This window comes from Hippoglossus hippoglossus, chromosome 17 (genome assembly GCF_009819705.1).
Source record: "Hippoglossus hippoglossus isolate fHipHip1 chromosome 17, fHipHip1.pri, whole genome shotgun sequence".
Classification (NCBI taxonomy): domain Eukaryota; kingdom Metazoa; phylum Chordata; class Actinopteri; order Pleuronectiformes; family Pleuronectidae; genus Hippoglossus; species Hippoglossus hippoglossus.
In genome coordinates, this window is record NC_047167.1 from 17,362,743 (window position 1) to 17,383,138 (window position 20,396).

A 20,396-nucleotide genomic window follows, 5' to 3' on the forward strand; every position below is an offset into this window, starting at 1 on the left:
TGATTGATGACCAGCTCTTGTTTTGTCATGGGAAATAATCTGCCGAAGTTTTCACATCATGAGGTCCCCACATCAGTGTGGAATCAGGGAATCTCTGCTGAGGTTGGTGATGAGGCCCAGTTCAGTTTGAGGCTTAAGTCCTTGAACTTTGCACCAAACCATGAAAAACACCCGACACTAAAAGTACAGAAAAGTATTTATCCAAACTTACTTAAGCCACGGTGCGAATATGATGGTTGGTGTTTCATATTAAGGAAAAATCCTGAAGAAATGTGTGGGAGCAGGACACAGTCACACCTGTGAGTGTGATGTGAATATCGCAGGTCAAGGTTCACCAAAGTTGAACTCCAATTAAATCCATTCAGCGTTTTTCTTCCCCACAGGAATCAATTGTTCTCGCCTGCTCGCACAGATTGGAAGTGAACAGGAGGCAATGGTTCGCCACTGCTACATTTTCTTAATTGTGACTGTGCCCTAACACTGGACTCACGCGCCTGCGCTGTGTTAACGTTTAACATGCCCAATGCTCGATTGCTGGTGCTGTCGTCATAACAACGACAATCACAATTACATGCTCGGGAAACGTAATAGAGGCAATGTGCCAGTGTAGCTGTCAGTCCAGAGCTACAGAGAAATACAGGAAATAAATAATAAAATCCACGACCAGATGAACACAGAGTCACCATCTGCCTCTTCCTCCTCTGGCATTGATGTGATGTGATTGGCTGGTGCCGCCGATGTCGCACGAAAACTTAACCTTTGCTCCACATCTACTGTACGCAGGCACCATACCGTAGCTCAGCAACACAGGACGTCACCCAATTCAGAGTGAATGAGCAACGTTTAATGACTCCAGCTCACACGGGTGAGTCCTATGTAAAGTTGATATTGGAAGGATTTCATTTTTATAGCCTACAAACCAATATGTAATCCATGGGTAACTGATGTGTTCTCTCTTTCCAGCCACGGATTCAATTAAAGTTAAAATCTCATTGCTGCAAACACAATCAACAGAAAAGGACATCACGGTCACCGTTCAATACCAATATCGGCTCAGAAACCACTGGATGCAACTAACCTTTCCTATTTGCTGAGGACTGACGCAGGTTATGATTGTGTGAACAGCTGATTCCAAATACCAATGTTCTGATTAGAAAAACAGCAGTTTAGACGACAGGTCATGTTGTTTCAGTTTGGGTCCAAAATCATTTAGAAAAGCCTGAATGTTGCTCAAGGTTAAAACCCAATTAAACTGTTGGAGTTGAAAAGCGAACGAGTATGGATGAAAAGTGAAGTCACAGAAGGATTTTGCTGAAAGAGATGGAGGTCAAACTGACCCCGGAGGCTGTGGAGCAGAACGTTACCTGGAGGTATGAACAGATTGATTCAGGGAGGAGACAGCAGAGGTGCTGATTTAAGTTTAATCAAGCACACACACACATATAGTTGAGTAAAGAATCGTGCAGACGTATATAAGCAGCTTTCCTGGTTCTTGTGGTGGCACCTGGAGTGATGTGTACCCTGGATAATTTATGAACAATATGGTGTTGCAGCATAAACAGAAGTGCAGCTGGGTGTGATTTTTCAAAGGCGAAGGCTTGGCGAAGGGGCGCCGATTAATCCAAAAGTAGATGAATTTTTAATCGTTTTAGATGTGCGCGTGCTGAGGAAGAAAACAGGGAAATCAAACATCTAATATATTAGAAATGTTGCTTCAAGTGTTGTATTAGTTTTAGCTCTTTTCCAGTGCAAGCTCCTTTTCAGATACGTGAAATGGTCGTCTGTTCCCTGACGGCTTTAAAGACGACACCAGCTCCAGTTTGTAAAACACTGTCAGTGTCTCCTTTCGATTACGGACACGTTTACATCGCAGTATTTACTTGATTGAACAACCCGAATAATTTCACAGTCGACATAAGCAATAATTGAGTTCAGATGTGTGGCGCATTCTGACCTTAATCACATTATAACCTCCCATTGGAGTTATCAACTGCTTGAAGATGCATGCCCTGAGTTCAAGTGTAAACAAGACTGAAAAATAAAAGCAGTTGAAGCTGTAGATGTAAAACACTGTGGGCACCCTGACTGTTTCTTTACACCGATAAGGTGTTTTTCTGTCTTTTCAAAGTTTGATATCATTTTGATCTTGTGTTTTTGAGACTGAAATATAAAAGATGTTTCATTGATGTCCACTCTTTTTTAAATTGATTCCTATGGACAACATTTGCTCTGTTGACATTTAGTTAAAGTTATTTACGTCATCACAAGCACTGAGAGAGAAACGAAACCAAACTGTTGGAAGAAGCTTGATTCTTTTATCCAATGAATCAAATAGCATCAAGTTTTGGGATTGAACATAAATGATTCAACGCACAAATGAAATGTTTATCAGAAAATCCAGGCAAATATAAAGTCTAGAAATGTTTTTTTTTTTTTTTCTACAAGCTCGACTCTGTTATGATCTGATTTAAGCGGACCCAAAAGTGCAGAGCACGAACACAGCAGGTAGATGGTAGTAAACAGGTTTATTTGTTTAAAGCTGGAGATGGGGTGGTGGTGGCAGGCAGTGGGGATCCGAAGTCCAGGGACGGTGAAGCCAGAGTGGATTGAGTGGAACAAACGGAAGGTGCGCAGCTGAATCTGAGGCAAAAGGGAGCACGGGGTTAACAGGTATCATTAGACAAGAAAGAAGTAGTCACAGGAGCCAGGATAAGTACCACACTGGTGAACGGACGATCTGGCGACGACAGGGGAGATGAGCTGAGGTCTTATAGACTGAGGTGGAGTTGATGACGAGATGAAGGTCAGCTGCGCCGGTGTCCCACAGGAGGCCCCTCCCAGCTCCAGTGTGGGAAGGGAAAACAGCAGGAAGGGAAAACAAGGAGCACAAAAGGAGGTGGCAACCCTGGTCCTAACAGACTCCTGCTATGCAGATTGACAGCTGGGCAGAGAACAGGGAGGCTTTTGGCCGAGAGAAAAACAGCCTCAGGTTAGATGCAAAACAAAATTCAACAGTTGTAAATAAACCCGGAATGTACTACATTCACAATTTCCACAGCTGTTAATAAACATGCAGGGCTTCTCACTGCACAGCAGCTGCATACTAATGGAGGGGAGGATCTCGTCTCCATTCCAACCCCCCTGGTTTAGAATGGACGGCTGAGAATAACAGAAAGTGTTTGGTATGATTGAGGCTGCAGCTTCTCTCTGTCAATTCTGACACAGTCTCTCAAGCACCAGAGGAGCGAAGCATTCAAATCCACAGTGGACTTATGAATGAGGAGGAGCACAGCTAGATGGTTTATTGTGTTTTCAATAGAAGAGACTGATGTTATGTCCAGAGATGAAAAAGGAATTCTGACTTGAATGAGTAATCAGAGAATCTACACCGCCTCATTACATAAAAAAAAATATTTTTCATAGAAATATAAGAAAATATTCTTTTCTCCAATTGTTTCTCTGCTGCAAAGTGTTTCCTATCACACTTGACATTCAGGCACGTTGCAGCTCCCTGAGAAAAGTAGAAATATTTTTCTTCTCGTGACATTTTCTTCTGTCCAGCGAGGCTCAATCCGCATGTGTAGGATCTTTGATTTTGATCTTTTTGATTTTATTTGTACAGCAACCAAACCACGTTACACATTATCTCTTTACCAAGTCAGGTTGAGACCTCACAATATTATAGAGAAAACCAACAGTTAGTGCACAAAGCCAACACCAAGCAATTCTGTAGAGAAAAAAAGCAACAGAACAGGACTGAGTGTGAACAGCCATCTGCCACCACTGGTTAGGGTAAGAGGAGAGATAGGAAGAAGAGAAACAAACATAAGAAACAGTAATTGTATTATTATTATTGTTGTTGCTGTTTTTTTGCTCTAAAGGAAGAAAGAAAGAAAGAAATGACGCATACAACCTTGTGTGATTGCTCATAAGTTACCAACCAAGCTGATCAACAGTGACATCTAGTGACCACTATCCGCTATCGGTGTGGAATGTATTGATCCACAGACCAGGGACATTCTGTTGTTACAGCAGCAGGTCAGAATGAGGTAGACAAGAAAATAAATAAAGAATAATAATAATAATAATAATAATAATAATAATATATATATATATATATATATATATATATATATAATTGTTGTTATTTATATTAGTATTATTATCATCATTATTATTGTTATTATATACACATGTAATGGAGTAAAACGTGCCATATCGCCATGTTGCTGGAGTAGAAGAGGGAAGTAGTATATAATGGAACAAGTACTCGAATCTGCGTTGAGTACAGTACTTGAGTAAATGTACTTAGTTACTGTGAGTCGTTGTAATGTGTGGAGAGTAACCTTCGTGGTTTCCTTGTTAGGACGCGAACACTCCGCAGAAGGGAACGCGGCCCCGCTCCCCGGTCACATGCTCTTGTGTGAGGATCAGCTGACGGACTCTCCTCTTCCTCCTCCATCAGGCTGACAGCTCCTCCTCGCACACTCTCTGGTTCCTCTCCACCTTCTCGTCTCTGGCGTCTCGTCTGACCCCTGAGCCCAGCGTCCCGCCGCCGATCCAGCAGCCTCGGGTAGATGTTGTTGGAGTGGATGATGAACGGACACGCCATTCTGTACACGGGGGTCACTTTGGCCTTCTGGACCACCATACTCGTCGTCGGTAAGATCGCAGTTCCCCCCGGAAAATGAGTCAGAATGTGGAATAAAATGAATGGACACGTTTAATTCTTGGACACGTGAAGCAGTTGTTATACAGTCGCTTGTTCTGTCTGCGTGGAAACGTGTGTTTTTTTTTGCGTTTGACAGCGACGATTAGGGACCAGGCTAAACCATGGAACCACAGCGGCTGCGGCTGTTTCCGTTTTTATTAGCTAGCATCTGCTGGCAAGTGGATTTAGCGGCTAGCTAGACAAGGTTATACTTGCACAGTAGGAAGTTGACAACATGATATAAGTTAAAACACTTTACTGTCGTCGTTTTGTATGTTATCATTCAGAGCAGGCGTCTTTATCTTGCGTGCTAGCTAGCATTTCGCTAGCAGTAGCGTAACGTTAAGCCACTGTTAGCTCGCTAGCTAATGGCTAACCGCTAGCAGCCTCAGCTTCAAGCCCTTGACAACAGTGTTTGAAATGGACGATGATTATTTCTCCTATTCGTCGTCATTGAATCATTGGTTGTTATTTACATTATTTTTTTCCCCTAAGTTTGAAGTCATTTAATGCAGCTAAGCTAACGTTAGCCAGTTTGCAGTTCGCACACACAGCTGACTGGGTCCAGATATAGGAACTGCAGCAGGTTTTCACGTGAGAGTGAACAATCACACCGAAGCTGCAACTTCTCTGCAGGACTTCAACACGTTCATGTGACTCTGCTTCACACACGGTGCAGAGGAAAGGTTCATTTATACAGTTAACACACAGTAAATAGATGTACTGGAGTAATGGCGAGCTTTTAGCTCAGTGTACTTGTGCTGTCTGACCCTTTTTTTATTTACATTTCACATGTGAATTAAGAAGTTCTCTGTTTCTTCAGGCCTCTGCTACACCATATTTGACCTTGGTTTCCGCTTTGATGTGGCATGGTGAGTAGTGTTGGCACAAAGTAAAATATGTGTAAGAGTGTATTTGTCTGATAGCTTCACCTTTAATTCACAGATTTACACTGCTGTGACAGATTGAACTGTGCATGAGATTCAACACGTTGCAAAATAAATAGTCAAACAGTCCATTAAACCAAATATGGATTGTGTATTGTAATCTGAAGTTGGATGTTCTACTTTTTAATCTAAGTTTAAATAAGACACCGACTTTTGCTGCTTGCATCTGTTGATTATACCATATGCTGTAAACTGGCTTTGTTTCCTAATAATTCAGATTCTAACGTTCTACTTCTCTATTCACAGGTTCCTCACGGAGACCTCTCCCTTCATGTGGGCCAATCTGGGAATTGGTTTGGCCATTTCTCTGTCAGTGGTGGGAGCAGCTTGGTGAGTAGTTAACATAAATCATGGTTTAAAGTGTATATGCTGCAGACTTCTGTCAGGTCATTTCGCTGTGTAAGGCAGATGTTGTCGTGCTTTAAAGTCTTTTTTATCATTTCCTCTTTCTTGAATCACTCAGGAAAAACCTTGTGTAAGTGAGGAAGTGGAAAATCTGAAATTTAGTCATACTGGAACTTTTGTGTTCTCTTCTAAATATTTGGACAGTTACAACTTGCTGCTCACTTATGTCTGATGCATTTGGCTGAAGTGGAGACCAGTATGTGACTTCCATCAGAAGCCGTACATGCCCAAGCCCGACAGAACCACCACCATGGCTGTGTATGGAACTTCATACTAATGTTTGTTTCCTGTTTTACTCCACACTACTGTTCCCATCCTTTTGAGGTTGAATAGTCCAGAGAACTGCACCAGATCCTTTTGTGTGTTGTTATGAACTGAATCTTGCCTCTTTCTTTAGTAAGTAGACAAAGTGTCCAAGTACTTTAAACCCCATGCTGTTCGGGCACCACCTGTCAAAAGAGCTATGTCTCGCACAGAGTTCTTTCAATTCTGATGTAAACACAAATTAAAGCTGTGACATGGCACATTTCTGGACTATAAATAAGCTGATGCCGAGCCGTGTGCTGCGTCAGGTCTTCTGTCAAAAGTTACACGCATCATTAAGACTTGAGCTGAGGGTCTGTAGATCTTAAGATGCACGCACACTGCGCGTTACTCCAAAGAACAGTGCAGAGAGACTAACAAATACAACCTGTTTAAATCTGATTTAACAGTCCCATTCTATGCTTGGAATCCAAATTGAGAATTGGTTTTGTGAATTTTAAGTAGAAAAGATAAATAAACCTTTGCCCTAACTTGCACTGCTGTCAGCCCATTGGTGAGAGCCCGTGGAAGAAGATAAGTCAGAAATGAAAAATGCAGAAAAACTCCACTAAATGGGTGAAATCATTTTATTCGCTTGATTGAAAAGCCACTCGGAGCTTTCAGCCACTTCCTCTGATGTGGATTCAACAAGCTGTACTGACAGAACAGCTACTGATAAGGGCTGAGTAGAGCCAGCGGTGCAGGACGAGCATCAACGGCTACAGGCGACTGTCGGCCACACACAGTTCAGATGTTGTTGGCCGCAGTGTCAAGGCTGGAACGTATTGTATCCACTCTGGAGTCGAATCTGTTCTAGCTGGATAACAGATTTATACCTAACAATGTTCTCGCCTCTCTTATTTACACATTTAATCCCTGATCTCACTTTCCTTTGCGAGATTATGAGGCACATCACCTTTTCTCGTCACATTCACTTAATTGGAAATGTTCAAGAAGTTATTAGTTTTCTCTTCAAGACACATTCTGAAAATATATCTGAGCTGCCTGCTTGTTTTGTTGTCTCTGCATTACGATATTTATTTTCAATAAGTTGATAACATTCTTGTTGGAGTTACAATATGCTGCCAAATAGATCTTTCATCACCTCATTAAGTGGAGTTTTACAGTTTGACAAAGTAAAGTCAACCTCCCTTTAGTGACATTTAACTTCTCATACCCTCTGTTTTCCAGAACAGTAGATCTTTGATGGGGCTTCATCCTCCTCCACCTCATCACCTGGTATTTTTCTGTGATGTTAAATATGTCTTTCTTGTTGGTGTTGTGTTTCAGGGGGATTTACATCACAGGCTCAAGCATCCTTGGTGGTGGTGTCAAGGCTCCACGAATCAAGACCAAGAATTTAGTCAGGTAGGTTTACTAAAGAACAGAATCGGTTTCAGTTTCATTCTGTTTCTTATGTTTTATATTTTATTATGTATATTTTACTTACATAAAAACACTGTCAGCTATGCAGTAGCTGTGCACGTATTTGAACATTGCTGCTTAACACCAGCAAACAATGTCTTAACATTAGTAGGAACATCTCAGATTATGACTGCAGCTTTTTTGTTTTGGATTTCACACTGTTAAGTGATTCCCAAACAAATGTATTTTCAGTCACATTTTCTCAAATTAAATCCACATCAGCAAAATCCCAAGTTATTAGCAAAACTAACACTTAGCAGCCATTGAATGAGCATCCCTGAGTTCCTGTCAGGTTAGACAGTGAGTTACAGTTCTACAATGCTTCCATGATTGCAGTTTGACTGTTAATCCACAGCAGTGCAGTGTAGAATTAGCTGCACGTTTTTAAAACCAAATCATTTTCACTCCATTTATTTCTGCTTGTGTTTTTGTTGTCTCCCTCCAGCATCATCTTCTGTGAAGCTGTTGCGATCTATGGGATCATCATGGCCATTGTAATCAGCAACATGGCTGAGGTGAGCAATGAGCATCTTCATCGTTAATGTTCATAAAACAGCCGAGTTATCCATTTTGTGTCTCCAGGGGAATTTCAGGCAGCAGAACTGTACAGGAGAAAGTACATCCATAACTTGCTGCATTGTACACATGGGATATGAAGGAAGCTGCACAGCAGAACAATGATAGTTGGTTGCTTCTAAAAATACATCTTTGATTCTACAGAACTTCAGTGGAACAACCCCTGAGACCATCGGAGCAAGGAACTATCAAGCTGGTAAGAAACGGACATAAAGCTGCAGAGTGAAGCCGTAAAAGGAATATCCACCTCGAAAATTTGAACATTAGTTTTAGTACGTTTACACATGCCATTTTATGAATTTGTGAATAACCCTGACTCGTTTGATCTCTGTTCTACAAGGTTACTCCATGTTTGGAGCCGGTCTGACTGTGGGCTTTTCCAACCTCTTCTGTGGCATCTGTGTCGGCATCGTGGGCAGCGGAGCAGCTTTGGCAGACGCCCAGAACGGCAGCCTCTTCGTCAAGATTCTCATCGTGGAGATCTTCGGCAGCGCCATTGGCCTGTTTGGTGTTATTGTAGCCATTCTGCAGGTGAGTGAGTCAGGCTGAGTTGTTTTGTCTTCGCAGTTCTTTTTTCCTTCGGAGAGGAATCTATGAGAAATGTCGGTGCTAAGCAGAGTGTGGATACCCAACCGGATGCCAGGCTGTGTTTAGACAAACATTTCAAAATGTTCGGGTTCAGGTGGCGTTGGCTGGGCTTTATTTGATAGATTTTTCCCCCATACTGCATGTGCCTGCAATTGGGGAAAACATCAAGCTTGGATCAGGTTCAGAAAATAAACAGAATGCCTGGCCAGGTTGGTTTTCTCTCTGGTTCGGACAGGCTGGAGCTGCACTCTAAACAATTAGTATTTCCACAAAGGTCTACATGGATGTATGTTCCTGAAACAGTGACTCAAGCTGTGTTTGCATTTACAATTCTCTAATAATTTGTATATTTGTTTTGTTTGTTCTTCCCACAGACGTCGAAAGTAAAGATGGGCGACTAGAGGGCTTTCACACGCTGAGAAGATGAAAAGACACTGCTGGAAACAAAAAAGATGGATTATTGTGTATATACATCGTAAATTATTTAAATGTCTCTATTTGCCTTGTTTTTTTTAACCATTATTCATTCAAGAGTGGTTGGTGCATCGTTTTGAAGTTGAAGCAAGAAAATGTCAATTAGTGCAAACAAAGACCGACATTACATGAAGGATTGTACATTAAGATCATCATAAAGTCTGTAGTCATTTACCTGCTGAGTCATATTCATAGCATAAACAATTTCCGACCACTCTTGGATGAATGATGAGTTAAAAATTACACTAGAGTATTTGAAAATATTTGTGTGTGTGTGTGCGCGTGTGTGTACACTGGATACGTGATTTCTTTTTTCTATTTTCCTGTGAAGCATGAGTGTTTCCCTTTTTGTGTTTGTAGCCGGGTCTGTCATTTTTCTTTTTGTTGTTGCATCTGTTCTTTGCTTATAAGCAAGTGGCCCTTACTCCAAATCCAGTATTTGCCAGGTCTCTTACTTTAGTATTCAGAGAGAATCTGAGGGTTTTGAATTGAAAATCGTTCTAGAGAGGTAAGAGGACGGATCACAGCAGCAGATCTGCTCTGAATATGTCATCCTGTCATTCACTTCATTACTTGCTGAAACTTTTCTTCATTTGAAGTCCATGACATTCAACGTCAGCCACAAGTCCCCGTTTTTGTCCCAGAGTCCCCTCGACTTTTGGAGTTCAGTTGATGTTAAGAGGGAAATAAAGATGGCCGCGCTTGAAAATGGCTTTAGAAACCTGTCGGGTCACAAGAACAAACAAAACTTCTGTCCTCTCTTCTCTGTAAATTTGTCAACCTTGTCTGTTCTTAGACTGGAAAGGGGAATCGTTTATTTTTATATAGAATTACCTTAATCTTGGTTGTACGTGCATGAAGTCTTTCAGAAATTAATACTGTATAGATGCACAAGTCTGCTGATGTGTATTTTTAGCAATCTCAGGTGCTCTGGTGTCCAAGACTCTGAAAACTATCACCTTAACTTCCTCTTCATTTTACACCAAAATCATCTGGTGACATTAATATCAAATTTAAACTGTTCACATCTGTTTTCCTTTGTTTTCTAACATTCCTTCGTGTGTGTAAATCTGAATTGTGTGTGTGGAGTCCACATTGACAATAAGAAACTCCTGGTATATGACAACAAAGCTGTACACGCTTGACGTTTTTGTCAGCTGGCTGCTGTACAGTGTTTACGTTGTAATTATTTTATGTTAACTTACAAATCTGGGTAAACAAGATATTTTTTATGAGTTTCCTGAACCTATGGCAGCCGGCTGACATAGAAAAGAGTGGATGTGGACTCCGAGTGCTAAATGCTGCAATATTGAGTCTCTTGTTTGTTGGTGACGTGTCGAAACACATTTTGTTCTTTAGGCATCATTCCACATGGATGACAGACCACAGGTCATTGTGAATTGTCTGAAATCTTTCTTTGACCCTTCTTGTGAAGCTCTGAAAGTGAACATTGAATCTAACACGGGGGGGGGGGGGGAACTGAGTAGACTAAATAATTGGTAGACCTGACCTCTCAGTTGTGTCTCGGCTGCAGAATCATCTTTCCCCTTTAAGGTGGTTTTATGAATAAACCCAAGATGAAACTCCACCAGGCTCTGTACCAAACCCCTGGCTTTCAGTGACTGTAGTTGGTACTGTGTGTTTACTTTGTTGATGTGATGGTGATGAGAAAATAACATGTTTTTGACGTTGTGTATAATAAGAAAAACAGATCATCCTTCTGGCTTCGTTAATGTCCTTGAGAAAAATAAAATGGTCCAATCAAGATCTCTGATTCAACTCCTCTACGTGGTCCTGCTTTTTTGTTTGCACTTGTCTTTTAAATATGAGCAAGTTTACAGAACTATATTTTAGACGTAGATCTGTTCACGATTACATTGCATCCATGCAGTCAACGTGCGTTTCTTCTTATCGCCACTAGATGGAGCAAAACACCGCAACATCTGTAGTACTTAATAAAACTGGTACTGTACATACATACATTTCCAATTTAAAGACCAAACAAATAATGATGTTGATTTTAAAGAGTAAATGATGAATCTAATCAGTCAAATGAATAAGATGGAGAGCAAAGATATAAACTGTTAAAATAAACCGTTAAAAAGTGTTATTTAGACTAATTTAATGAAAGAAGTAATATTTTCTCGATAGTTCTTTTGTTATGCAAAGTTAATATAGCTTCTTTCAAACTTCTAAGAGACTGTTGTTAACAAACAACACAGTTAATCTACAAGGTCGAATCAAAAAATATAATAAACCTGATGAACATATAACAAACCCTGTAAAAAGTCCTGCATGTTATAATTTTTGTAATTTAGGACCATTTTTATTCAGTCTTTCTTGTTTTTACTTCCTCGTGAAACAAATGATCACATCTGTTTTTAAAAAAGTGCTTTGTCGTATTGTGATGTCAGATATTTCCAAATCTAATTAAAAATAGATCAGAAATGTGTTTTGTTTACCAGGACCCGGTGACCAATCAACCAACCATTGAGGTACGATGAAGCAACTTTGAATATGATCACTAGAGGCTTAAAGAAATCTTATATGTAACATGTCTTAAAAAAAAGGCAGAGTTAGCTAATTTATGTCTAGATAAACAAGAAAAATTAGGTTGGCTCAACATAAAACTGTATTTTACCATTTTTTGTGCAGATTTAAAGTTAGATCAGCTTCGATAAACTTTTAAACAAGGGACCAAATCATTTGCTGTGAAGCCAGAGTAAACAAATCAGGTAGAAGTATTCAAAGTCAATTCAAAACAACTTTATTTGTCCCTGGGGAGGGCAATTCTCAGGCAAATAGGGCATGTGATCGTAGGAGCGTAGATAAATACTGAATGATTAAAGAGAAAGGAGTGCATTGAGGAAAGTACCACGGACATAAATTATGTACAGTTAAGTAATATATGTACAGGGTATTTCATTTGTCACTAACAAAATTGAAGGAATCAAATTGATTTACAAACACGTTTTTGATATTTTGTATCGCCTTGTGAGGTTTGTTATGAAATGCAATGTAAATCACATATATATTTATTATTATTATTGGGATTTTTACGGGATAATAATAATAACGGGTCATCAAATCCCCCCCTTTGATGATATACAAAAAAAAGGCGAAGGGGCGTGTGGACCCTCCGCGCTTCCGTAGGCAGCCGGAGTGAAAGGACCTGCCTCGGAGCATCCTTCCTCTTCGCTTTCTTCCTAATCCTCACCCAAACACAGCGGGATGACGGAGGCATCGTGAGGATGGCGGCTCTCCTCTCTGCGGTTTGCGGTAGCACGTCGTTGCGGGTGATGTTAGCCGCTGTGCTAACGTAACATCACGCTTTCCTCCACCAGCAGCGGCGGCGGCGGCAGCAGCGAGGAAGAGCAGACATCACAGAGACCGAGGAGAACGCGGAGACCTGGACTGAGCCTTTAGCTTCTCCTGGGTTTCTCTTATTTTCATTTTTTTTTTTAACTCCACCAATGCAACATTTTACGCCTTTGACACTTTATCACGCCCCCCCCCCCCTCCTCCACCACCTGAATGCAACCAGCTCCAGGAAACACCAGAGTCCGCCTGACAACATCAAGGTAGGTGCATTGTTGGGTTCTGCATCGCATCCTCGCTTTTTTCTTTGTTTCCACTCATTTATCTCGCAATCCTGCACAGCTCCAGCCTCCATTGAGGACGTGGCTACTACAGAAATGTGTTTGCATCGCTCTGCCCTTCTTTTGTTATCATGCACACACACACACACACACACACACACACACACACACACACACACACACACACACACACACACACACACACACACACTCTAACCAGCAGCCTTTTTCTTTATCTCTGTTTTTTTTTTACACACGCCATACTAGGCTTCACCCTCTACAGTAAATGAACCACATCTCCTCACACTGTTGGGAGGTTTCATTCAAAGAAGATCTGCCACTGTTTGCAACAATCTCCTCCATTTTAAAAAAAACAAACAAGGGAAGGATGCTGAGGAATACAGCATCTCAGTTACATTACAGTGAGCCCATCAGGATGTGCATTACACTGGAGGAGTGAGAGAGAGGAGGAGGAAGAGGAGGAAGAGGAGGAAGAGGAGGAGGAGGCTTCCACATCATGAACTAACCAGGCGTTTACACAGAAGCTCTGCACCTAGACCGTAATCCAACCTGACATCTCTCTCATTTATGACAAAGTATCTCTCTATAGGAGCAAGTGGACTGGAACTACCTTTGCTCTCAGCATCAACTAAGTTGCAGAGCAGCTCCAGGCAGGAGTTTTCAATGTTCCCTTTGATGCATAAAACATATTCTTATTGTGTTCAGGCCCTACTTTTATTTTGAAGTGATATTTGGTTGGTTTTTTAAATTGTAATTCAGTGAAAGAGCAACGTCTGCGTTCATATGTTCGGTTGAAGTGTTGAGTCAAGAGCAAGAAGGGCAACTCATGGTTATTTTCACTGTTTATTTATAGTTGATTTGCTGGTTGTTTCCTTGTCTAATCATTCTATATGTGATATACGTGTTAGAAAACAGTGAGAAACATCCGTCACTGTGTCTTCAAGCCCAGGATGATGTGGTGAAAAATGCTTGTGTTGTTTAACCAACAGCACAAAACCTTTAATACTAAGAAGCTGGGTTTGGAAATGATGATGGGGATTTTTATTCGATTAAGTTTCTATATTTACTTTTCCCCGTACTGCACTTACTGATTAGATTAGATTTGATTTGATTGTAGATTATTTATCCTGTAAGATTAACATAATTATTTCTTTATTATTGAGTTATTTTTAAACAAAAGGTTATTCTGTCCAAAACCAAGTAACTAGCGTTGGTAGTTTTGAAAATAATTTATACTAATAATCAAAATAATCAACAGATTGATAAACAATTAAAATAATTGTCAGTTGCAGTCGTGAGATTATCATGTTGTCAAATGAATAACAGATTTCATTCACTGATATATGATGTAATCTGTACATTATGTACTCTGTGTGTTTCACATAGCCTCTAAGGAAGTTTCTCATTTGGCTAAAGGTCCAGTTACTGGAGCTTTCAACTGTATCACAAAGTTCTCATCAGCAGATTGTATCTCCATTTTTTACAGTAAGTAAGAAGGTGTATAACATTACTTCTAAATTTAATTCAACTGCTTAAGTTTCAGGGTCCTGGTACAGCGCCCGTCTCCTCTCGCTGGGACACTTGAACAGAACATTAATGTGATTAGCAAGTGGACCTTGAGTTGAAATTATTTCATCGGCTGTTGGATTAAGCTCTTGCAGCTCCAGCATTTCCACGCACACTCGTCTGCAGAAGCATCGTCCGACCATCTGCTGTGAAAACCTGCGCTGTCTGTGACTTAACTCCAGGCTCCTCAGATGTAGCACAGAGATGGCTGTGGCGTCAGGCTGTTGAATTACCGGTGGCAGGGTGGCGTCTGGGTCTGTGGTTAATCAGGCTGATCTGGAACCAGAAGGTCACAGTCTCGCTCTCGCTCGCACTGTAAGTGACGTTAAGTTCTTGGTAACCGCTAACCAGTTTCAAACTAGTGATGTACGTAATCAACTCACACCGATTTATCACTTGAAAAATAGTCTAGTAAAGATGGAAAGACTGTGCTAAGCTTTTATTTTGGAAACATTTTAGCACCTTCCAATTAACTAACTCACTTAAGTTTTAGTAATTTATTAAATCTAACTTCCAATTTGTAAGTGTAGTTTTTACAATATTTGTTTACAAGGTGAAATATGTGCTTCGGAGTTGTGCGAGTGAAAAGTATCCGATATGCTGTTTAGTCATTTAGTCAAATGCTACTAGCGTAATGTTTTGTCATTTTTTAGGTTGTTTTTGTGACATGTGATTAAGATCTTACTTTTTATATGATCATGAAACAGCATTTTTTGTGTCAGGTCAAATAATGTATGTTGACCATATTTTATATACACTTTTACTTTCAGTTTAAAGGGGTCTAGCATCGTTGGTAAGCTCAGTTATCTATGTAACAGTTAAATAATTACTAAAAGCTCGTCTCTACTGAAGAACTACTGTAGCTTGTGGGATGCAACCTGTTTTTAAGGTAGTGAGACACAAATCTCCACAGCACAGAAGGTTTTTCTGTAGATGAACCAGTCTCCATCTCTGGTGAAGCTCAGTGATGCAAACCAGTGAGGAGCAAAGAGCACACTGGTTTCTGCAGGTTTCTCCTCACTGTGCCTCGGCTATATTCTTCTGGTCACTCTTTCATGTTGGGATTTGTTGTCATGGGAACTACTCGGGCCATCCCTGAACAACCGAGGGGGCGAGTTCAGAGAAAGACACCTGTGTGTGTGTGTGTGTGTGTGTGTGTGTGTGTTTGTGTATGTGTGTGTTTGTGTACTTATCTTTTTGAGACCAAGTTTGACTTTTGGACCCCATGGACTCAGGACCTTTTGGGAAAATTCAGATTTATTGTTCATTCCACACAACTTTTAAAAGCTTTTTCATGGTTAAGATATGTTTTTCACGATTTATACTGGGAACAAACAAGCTAAAAAGCGAAGTCAGTAAGTTTACTCGCGGTTGGACAGTGACGTGTAGTGACAGCAGAAACTGATGACAGCTAGTGAGTCGTGCTGATGATTATACGTTAGAACCTGTGAGCTGCAGAGGATCTGTACAAAGACTGGCTAGCTGTTTCCCTTTGTTTCCTGTCTCTGTGCTAAGCTAAGCTAAGATGGCTGTAGCTATGATGTGAATTATATAGATTGTTTTCGTCTAAATCTCAGGACGAAACTGAATAATCCCAATCTGTCAAAATCTGTTTCCTGTTGTCTTTGTATAGAGCTGTCCCTCCCCTGGCAAAGCAACGATAAGTAAAGTCCGTCTATTTAAAGGTAAATAAAGCCGCAATCTGTCGGGTAGTTCTTTTCTCTGTTTTCATATATTATTGTAAAAGCAGTATTCCAATTTTTCTCTCTCTAAAGTTTATCTTTTGGTTTCCATTTTCAATTCAACATGACTTCAGATAACAGGGTGCATGTTATTGTTTCCCCCTTTACACTTAAGAAGATTAAACACTGCTTTTCAAACTCAATAGAGTTACAAAGAAAAATAACTTCCAAGGGCCCACGTTGATTAAGTCGACAACCATTGAAAGCATAATTGGACGGTAGTGGCCTTAAGCCTAAAGTCCCACAAGCCAAAAAAAGAAGACACTCATTTAAATAAACTGTCTTTAAAACCCCTCACCAAATCCTCATTGCACTCCCTCTACCCACAATCCCCCAAGTGAAGCTTCCCTTCTTCTGAAGCACTTCATTTATTTCTTTGCTCCGATGCCAAATGAGCAGCTGGATTAGAGAGAGACTGAGAGGAAGAGCACAGAGAAAGAGAGAGAGATGATGATGATGATGATGGTGATGATGACGTTTCCACTGTATGGATTGTAGCTGCAGACAGGACTCTGTTGTACTTGCATAACTCGGCCTGCCCGCTGAGAAACGGGCATTCAGCATCTGACTTAACGTGGAAACACTCTGGCATTTCATCAAATGCCGCTACACGCCATGGTGTCTCATTGCTTTCCCTTCGTGTTGTCACTTTCATCTGAAAAAACAAATTTACAAAAAAGAAGCGAGAGAAAGAGTGGACCTCGGCAACAAAGCAGGGAACTGGGCTCCACAGAGAGAGAAGCGAGAACAGCAGAGATGCAATGTGATCTCAGACTTTAAAACAGTTCAAACCTCCTTCAGATGAGAGACAGCTGAGAGGCAATTTAATATCCGCATGGACAGAGCTGAGTGGAGCCGGGTTGAACACTGGAGTTTTGTTCTGATTTGGTTTGCTTTCTACTCTCTCCTCCTCTGGTCTGCCTCTCACCGCTCGGCTCTTTTCATCTCCACTCTTTTTCTGCTCCATTCCGATTGTATCCTGTTGTCTTTTGTTGTTGCAATGAAATCCACAGACGTAACCAGGTAAAGGCTTTCGGCCCTAATGATCAAATACATGGGTAGATAGATAAAACCTGAAGTTAAACAAGGTAATTCTAAACTGAACTATGAAGCAAGATTGAAAAACGTACGCTCATCCTTATTTTTTCCAAACTAAGATGAAGCATTGTACCTTTCCGTTGAAATATAATTCACTTACAGAGGGTTTTCAGATACAGTGCAAACTTGATTGAGATATCTCTTAAACAGTCAATGGTTGTGTGTCTCACGCAGCATTTTCCTCCCCTTCCGCTCGCGACCTTTCACAATCTTTGACTTGTCCACGGGAAACGACAATTTACTTGATATATGACTTTTACTCTTTGTTTGTGGCATTTTCTTTGCAGGGATTTAGCTGTTTTAATTACAGTGATCACCTCATTTGCAAATCCAGCAAAAGAAGTTGACCCATATTATTGCGTAAGGGCACCATCCCCTGTAACCCTGGGTATAAGAAATACAAACTAGAATGTGCAACAAAACGCACACATCATAAATATCAGTCCCCTAAATATACCAGATTTCTTTCATCAAAATCCATGAGATGTTTGCTGGGAATTTTGTAAAGACATTTTTTTTTAAACGGCCAATAGCTGTCAATGTTAAAGACAGTGATTAAAAAAAGATTCCATGTCTCTTTTTCCAGATCCGCACTAAGGACAAATGTGTTCTTTCTTGGCCTATGTCCCGTTCTTCCACCGAGTTTCTCTGTAATCTGTTCAGTGCTGCTGAAAAAAACAACAAACAAACAGTCAGGGGTGAACACATAACCTCTTTGGCGAAGGTAACAAGTCAGAGTGTTGTTTTGTCCTCTATCTCAGAGTGATGGAGAATCCTCCAGTGCTGTGAGACTCTAGTTCGAGCCATGTGAGACTGGTCCAGAGGTCAGAGGCACTAATTTCCTCTCCTGAATTCATGTCTCTATTTTTTCCCCACAATTTATTGCTCATCTCTTTGCAGCAAACTGTGATCTTACCTTTTCTTTCTCTGCCGGTTTCATATTCAAATATAAAAAAAATATATATCACAACTCGGAAAAATAAACATTTACCACAATGGCACGATCATTGTAAATCTTGAAGCAATGTCAGCCTGAGCCTGGCTCGGTGTAGACACAGCATCGTCTCATTCCTCCCTTCAGGCAGGGGAACCGCATGGGCTCTGGTGTTCACCTCCAGCAGATCAGTGGAGATGCTTGTCATCGATCATGTAATCTACGCTTTGGCCTTGAGTTATCAAACCCATCTGGTGGGACGAATCCGAGGTTATCACGGGGCGACTTTGTGCTGCAAGCTCCACTTTGGACTTCCCTGGTCCCAGATCCTCTGCAGATAAACATTTATCTAGTGAAGTACCAGGGCTGAGGGCAAAAGGAATTGTTATTTCAGCAGCATTTCATGTGTCGGTTATCAAGTGATTTTTAGTTTTTCCCTGTTGAAGAAAACTTTTTTTCTGATCAGTAGCCAAATATATTGACAATGCAAACTATTTACAATAATATAAAACACAAAAATCTGCCATTTCTTACTTGTGAAAAGCTGGAACCAGTAAAGATTTTACATTTTTGCTTAAGAAAAGACTTGAGTGATAAACAAGTTATTAAACTGGATGTTAGTCCACAGAACCCTGAAGCTGTGCCCCCCCGCTGCTGCACAAAGAGCTGTTCACCTGTGTCTGGTGATGCTTGACTCTGTAGAACTCCGATTCATGATCCACAATGTCATTGTGTTGATGAGTCCCGGCTGCACACACTCTGTGAATACATTGTTTTCAATGTTGATTCTACTCACGAGTGGTTTGGGTTCTAAGAGGATGTGGATATATTATTTACTCAAAGATACGTAGATACAAGGTGCTTTGATTAAAAGCTTCCTGGGAAGGGGGAACCGTTTTATATTTGTATGTGTGATATATCTCAGCCTGATAATGGCATAATTTACTTTGGGTTCAGGCTGAAATATATAAACTGTGTACATATTTTATGATCGCACAATGGTGCAGTCTGACAGTAGGTCATTTTCACAATATGTTGTCAGTGCCATCAATGCCCTCCTTCTTAGTGACATGACCCAGATCCTTCATAATGACTGTGTAGTGTGCTGTGTCTCTGTCTCTCTCTATTAACATCCTCTCTTTCCCTGTCCTCTCGCTCTTTATTTTTATATCACTCACGGGTCTGAGCTTTCAGAGCAGGGATGGAATCTTCAGCCGAGACCCGGGGAAACATTGGCTTTCTTCGATAATGTATTTGTCGTGTTGAGAAATTAAGTTTGAAATTCAACACAAGAGATGAATCAGTCAAAATTGTGTAACTTTATTAGAAAACCTCTTTTTTAAGTGGCCTCTTTTTAAATGTAGATTTACCTGCTTTTTCTAATATACATTCCCAGTTGGGGGCTGCCTGTGCTGAACCAAACATAACTTCTGTACGTCCCACTGTGCACCAGTTGGTTTGTGGGAGATGAACTTGCCAACAGCGAGATGTGCTTGAGCCATGAGAGAGCTCCGAGGCTCCATACGATCGAGTGTAGCATGGCTAATGCATTTTTGATAAGACTGGGAGGGCTGGCTTGTACGTTAAAACACAAGAGGCCCCGGGAAAGAGCTCTGATCTTTTGCATCTATACTCGGACTCATTTTTATACAATGATCATCTGTTTTATTTACTGTTTCGCTAGTTTGACTATATATTACATTCAAAACCTCAAGAAATATTATGGTTTAGCCTATAATGAAATTATTTTTTTCTGGCCACTTGGGAGAAGCAGAAACAAGCTGTAAACATAAACTGGATTATTACTTTTAAGTTGACATGACGAACCATGGTCTTATTTACATGTCCAGCAACAGCATTTGGAATCGTTTTTCTGTCCAACTGGTAGTTTGGTTTTTGGTTTCTACCGACTCCTGTGGGAAATATCTGTCTCTTTAGCAGCTAAATGTTCCGGTGAGATCACTACCAAGTTGCTAACTTTGTCTTTCTGCTGTTTGGTGCTGAGCA

General features: G+C 40.7%; 2 protein-coding genes across 4 annotated transcripts in view; both read left to right on the top strand.

Moving 5' to 3' along the window:
• Nucleotides 1-4,343: 4,343 nt before the first annotated feature.
• Nucleotides 4,344-11,208, top strand: atp6v0b (ATPase H+ transporting V0 subunit b). Of its 2 annotated transcripts, XR_004616779.1 has the most exons (9): nucleotides 4,420-4,662; nucleotides 5,535-5,583; nucleotides 5,905-5,988; nucleotides 7,657-7,734; nucleotides 8,237-8,306; nucleotides 8,512-8,563; nucleotides 8,708-8,898; nucleotides 9,330-9,588; nucleotides 9,625-11,208. XR_004616779.1 is itself a non-coding variant. In XM_034613901.1 (8 exons), exons 1-8 carry the CDS (start codon nucleotides 4,578-4,580, stop codon nucleotides 9,354-9,356), a joined length of 636 nt encoding a protein of 211 aa, XP_034469792.1. In that variant the 5' UTR covers nucleotides 4,344-4,577; the 3' UTR covers nucleotides 9,357-11,208. The 2 variants fall into 2 exon arrangements, 1 of the variants encoding a protein (XP_034469792.1); XM_034613901.1 differs by having other exon boundaries at nucleotides 4,344-4,662; nucleotides 9,330-11,208.
• A 1,381-nt stretch (nucleotides 11,209-12,589) lies between these two features.
• b4galt2 (UDP-Gal:betaGlcNAc beta 1,4- galactosyltransferase, polypeptide 2) overlaps nucleotides 12,590-20,396 on the top strand; it is a 121,226-nt gene continuing 113,419 nt past the window's right edge. Inside the window, exon 1 of one of the 2 annotated variants that reach the window (XM_034613945.1) lies at nucleotides 12,590-13,010. The gene's annotated coding sequence lies outside the window, so the exon portion shown is untranslated. Of the gene's footprint in view, nucleotides 13,011-14,304; nucleotides 14,931-20,396 lie in introns of those variants that run through there. The other variant, XM_034613946.1, reaches the window with a different exon arrangement.

What these genes read in the sequence shown, in the direction of transcription:
- atp6v0b (XM_034613901.1), top strand. Translation starts at nt 4,578, where the DNA reads ATGTTGTTGGAGTGGATGATGAACGGACACGCCATTCTGTACACGGGG. An exon ending in AGCAAGGAACTATCAAGCTG is followed by an intron (nt 8,564 to 8,707) that starts GTAAGAAACGGA and finishes CTGTTCTACAAG; the next exon opens with GTTACTCCATGTTTGGAGCC. An exon ending in TTATTGTAGCCATTCTGCAG is followed by an intron (nt 8,899 to 9,329) that starts GTGAGTGAGTCA and finishes TTCTTCCCACAG; the next exon opens with ACGTCGAAAGTAAAGATGGG.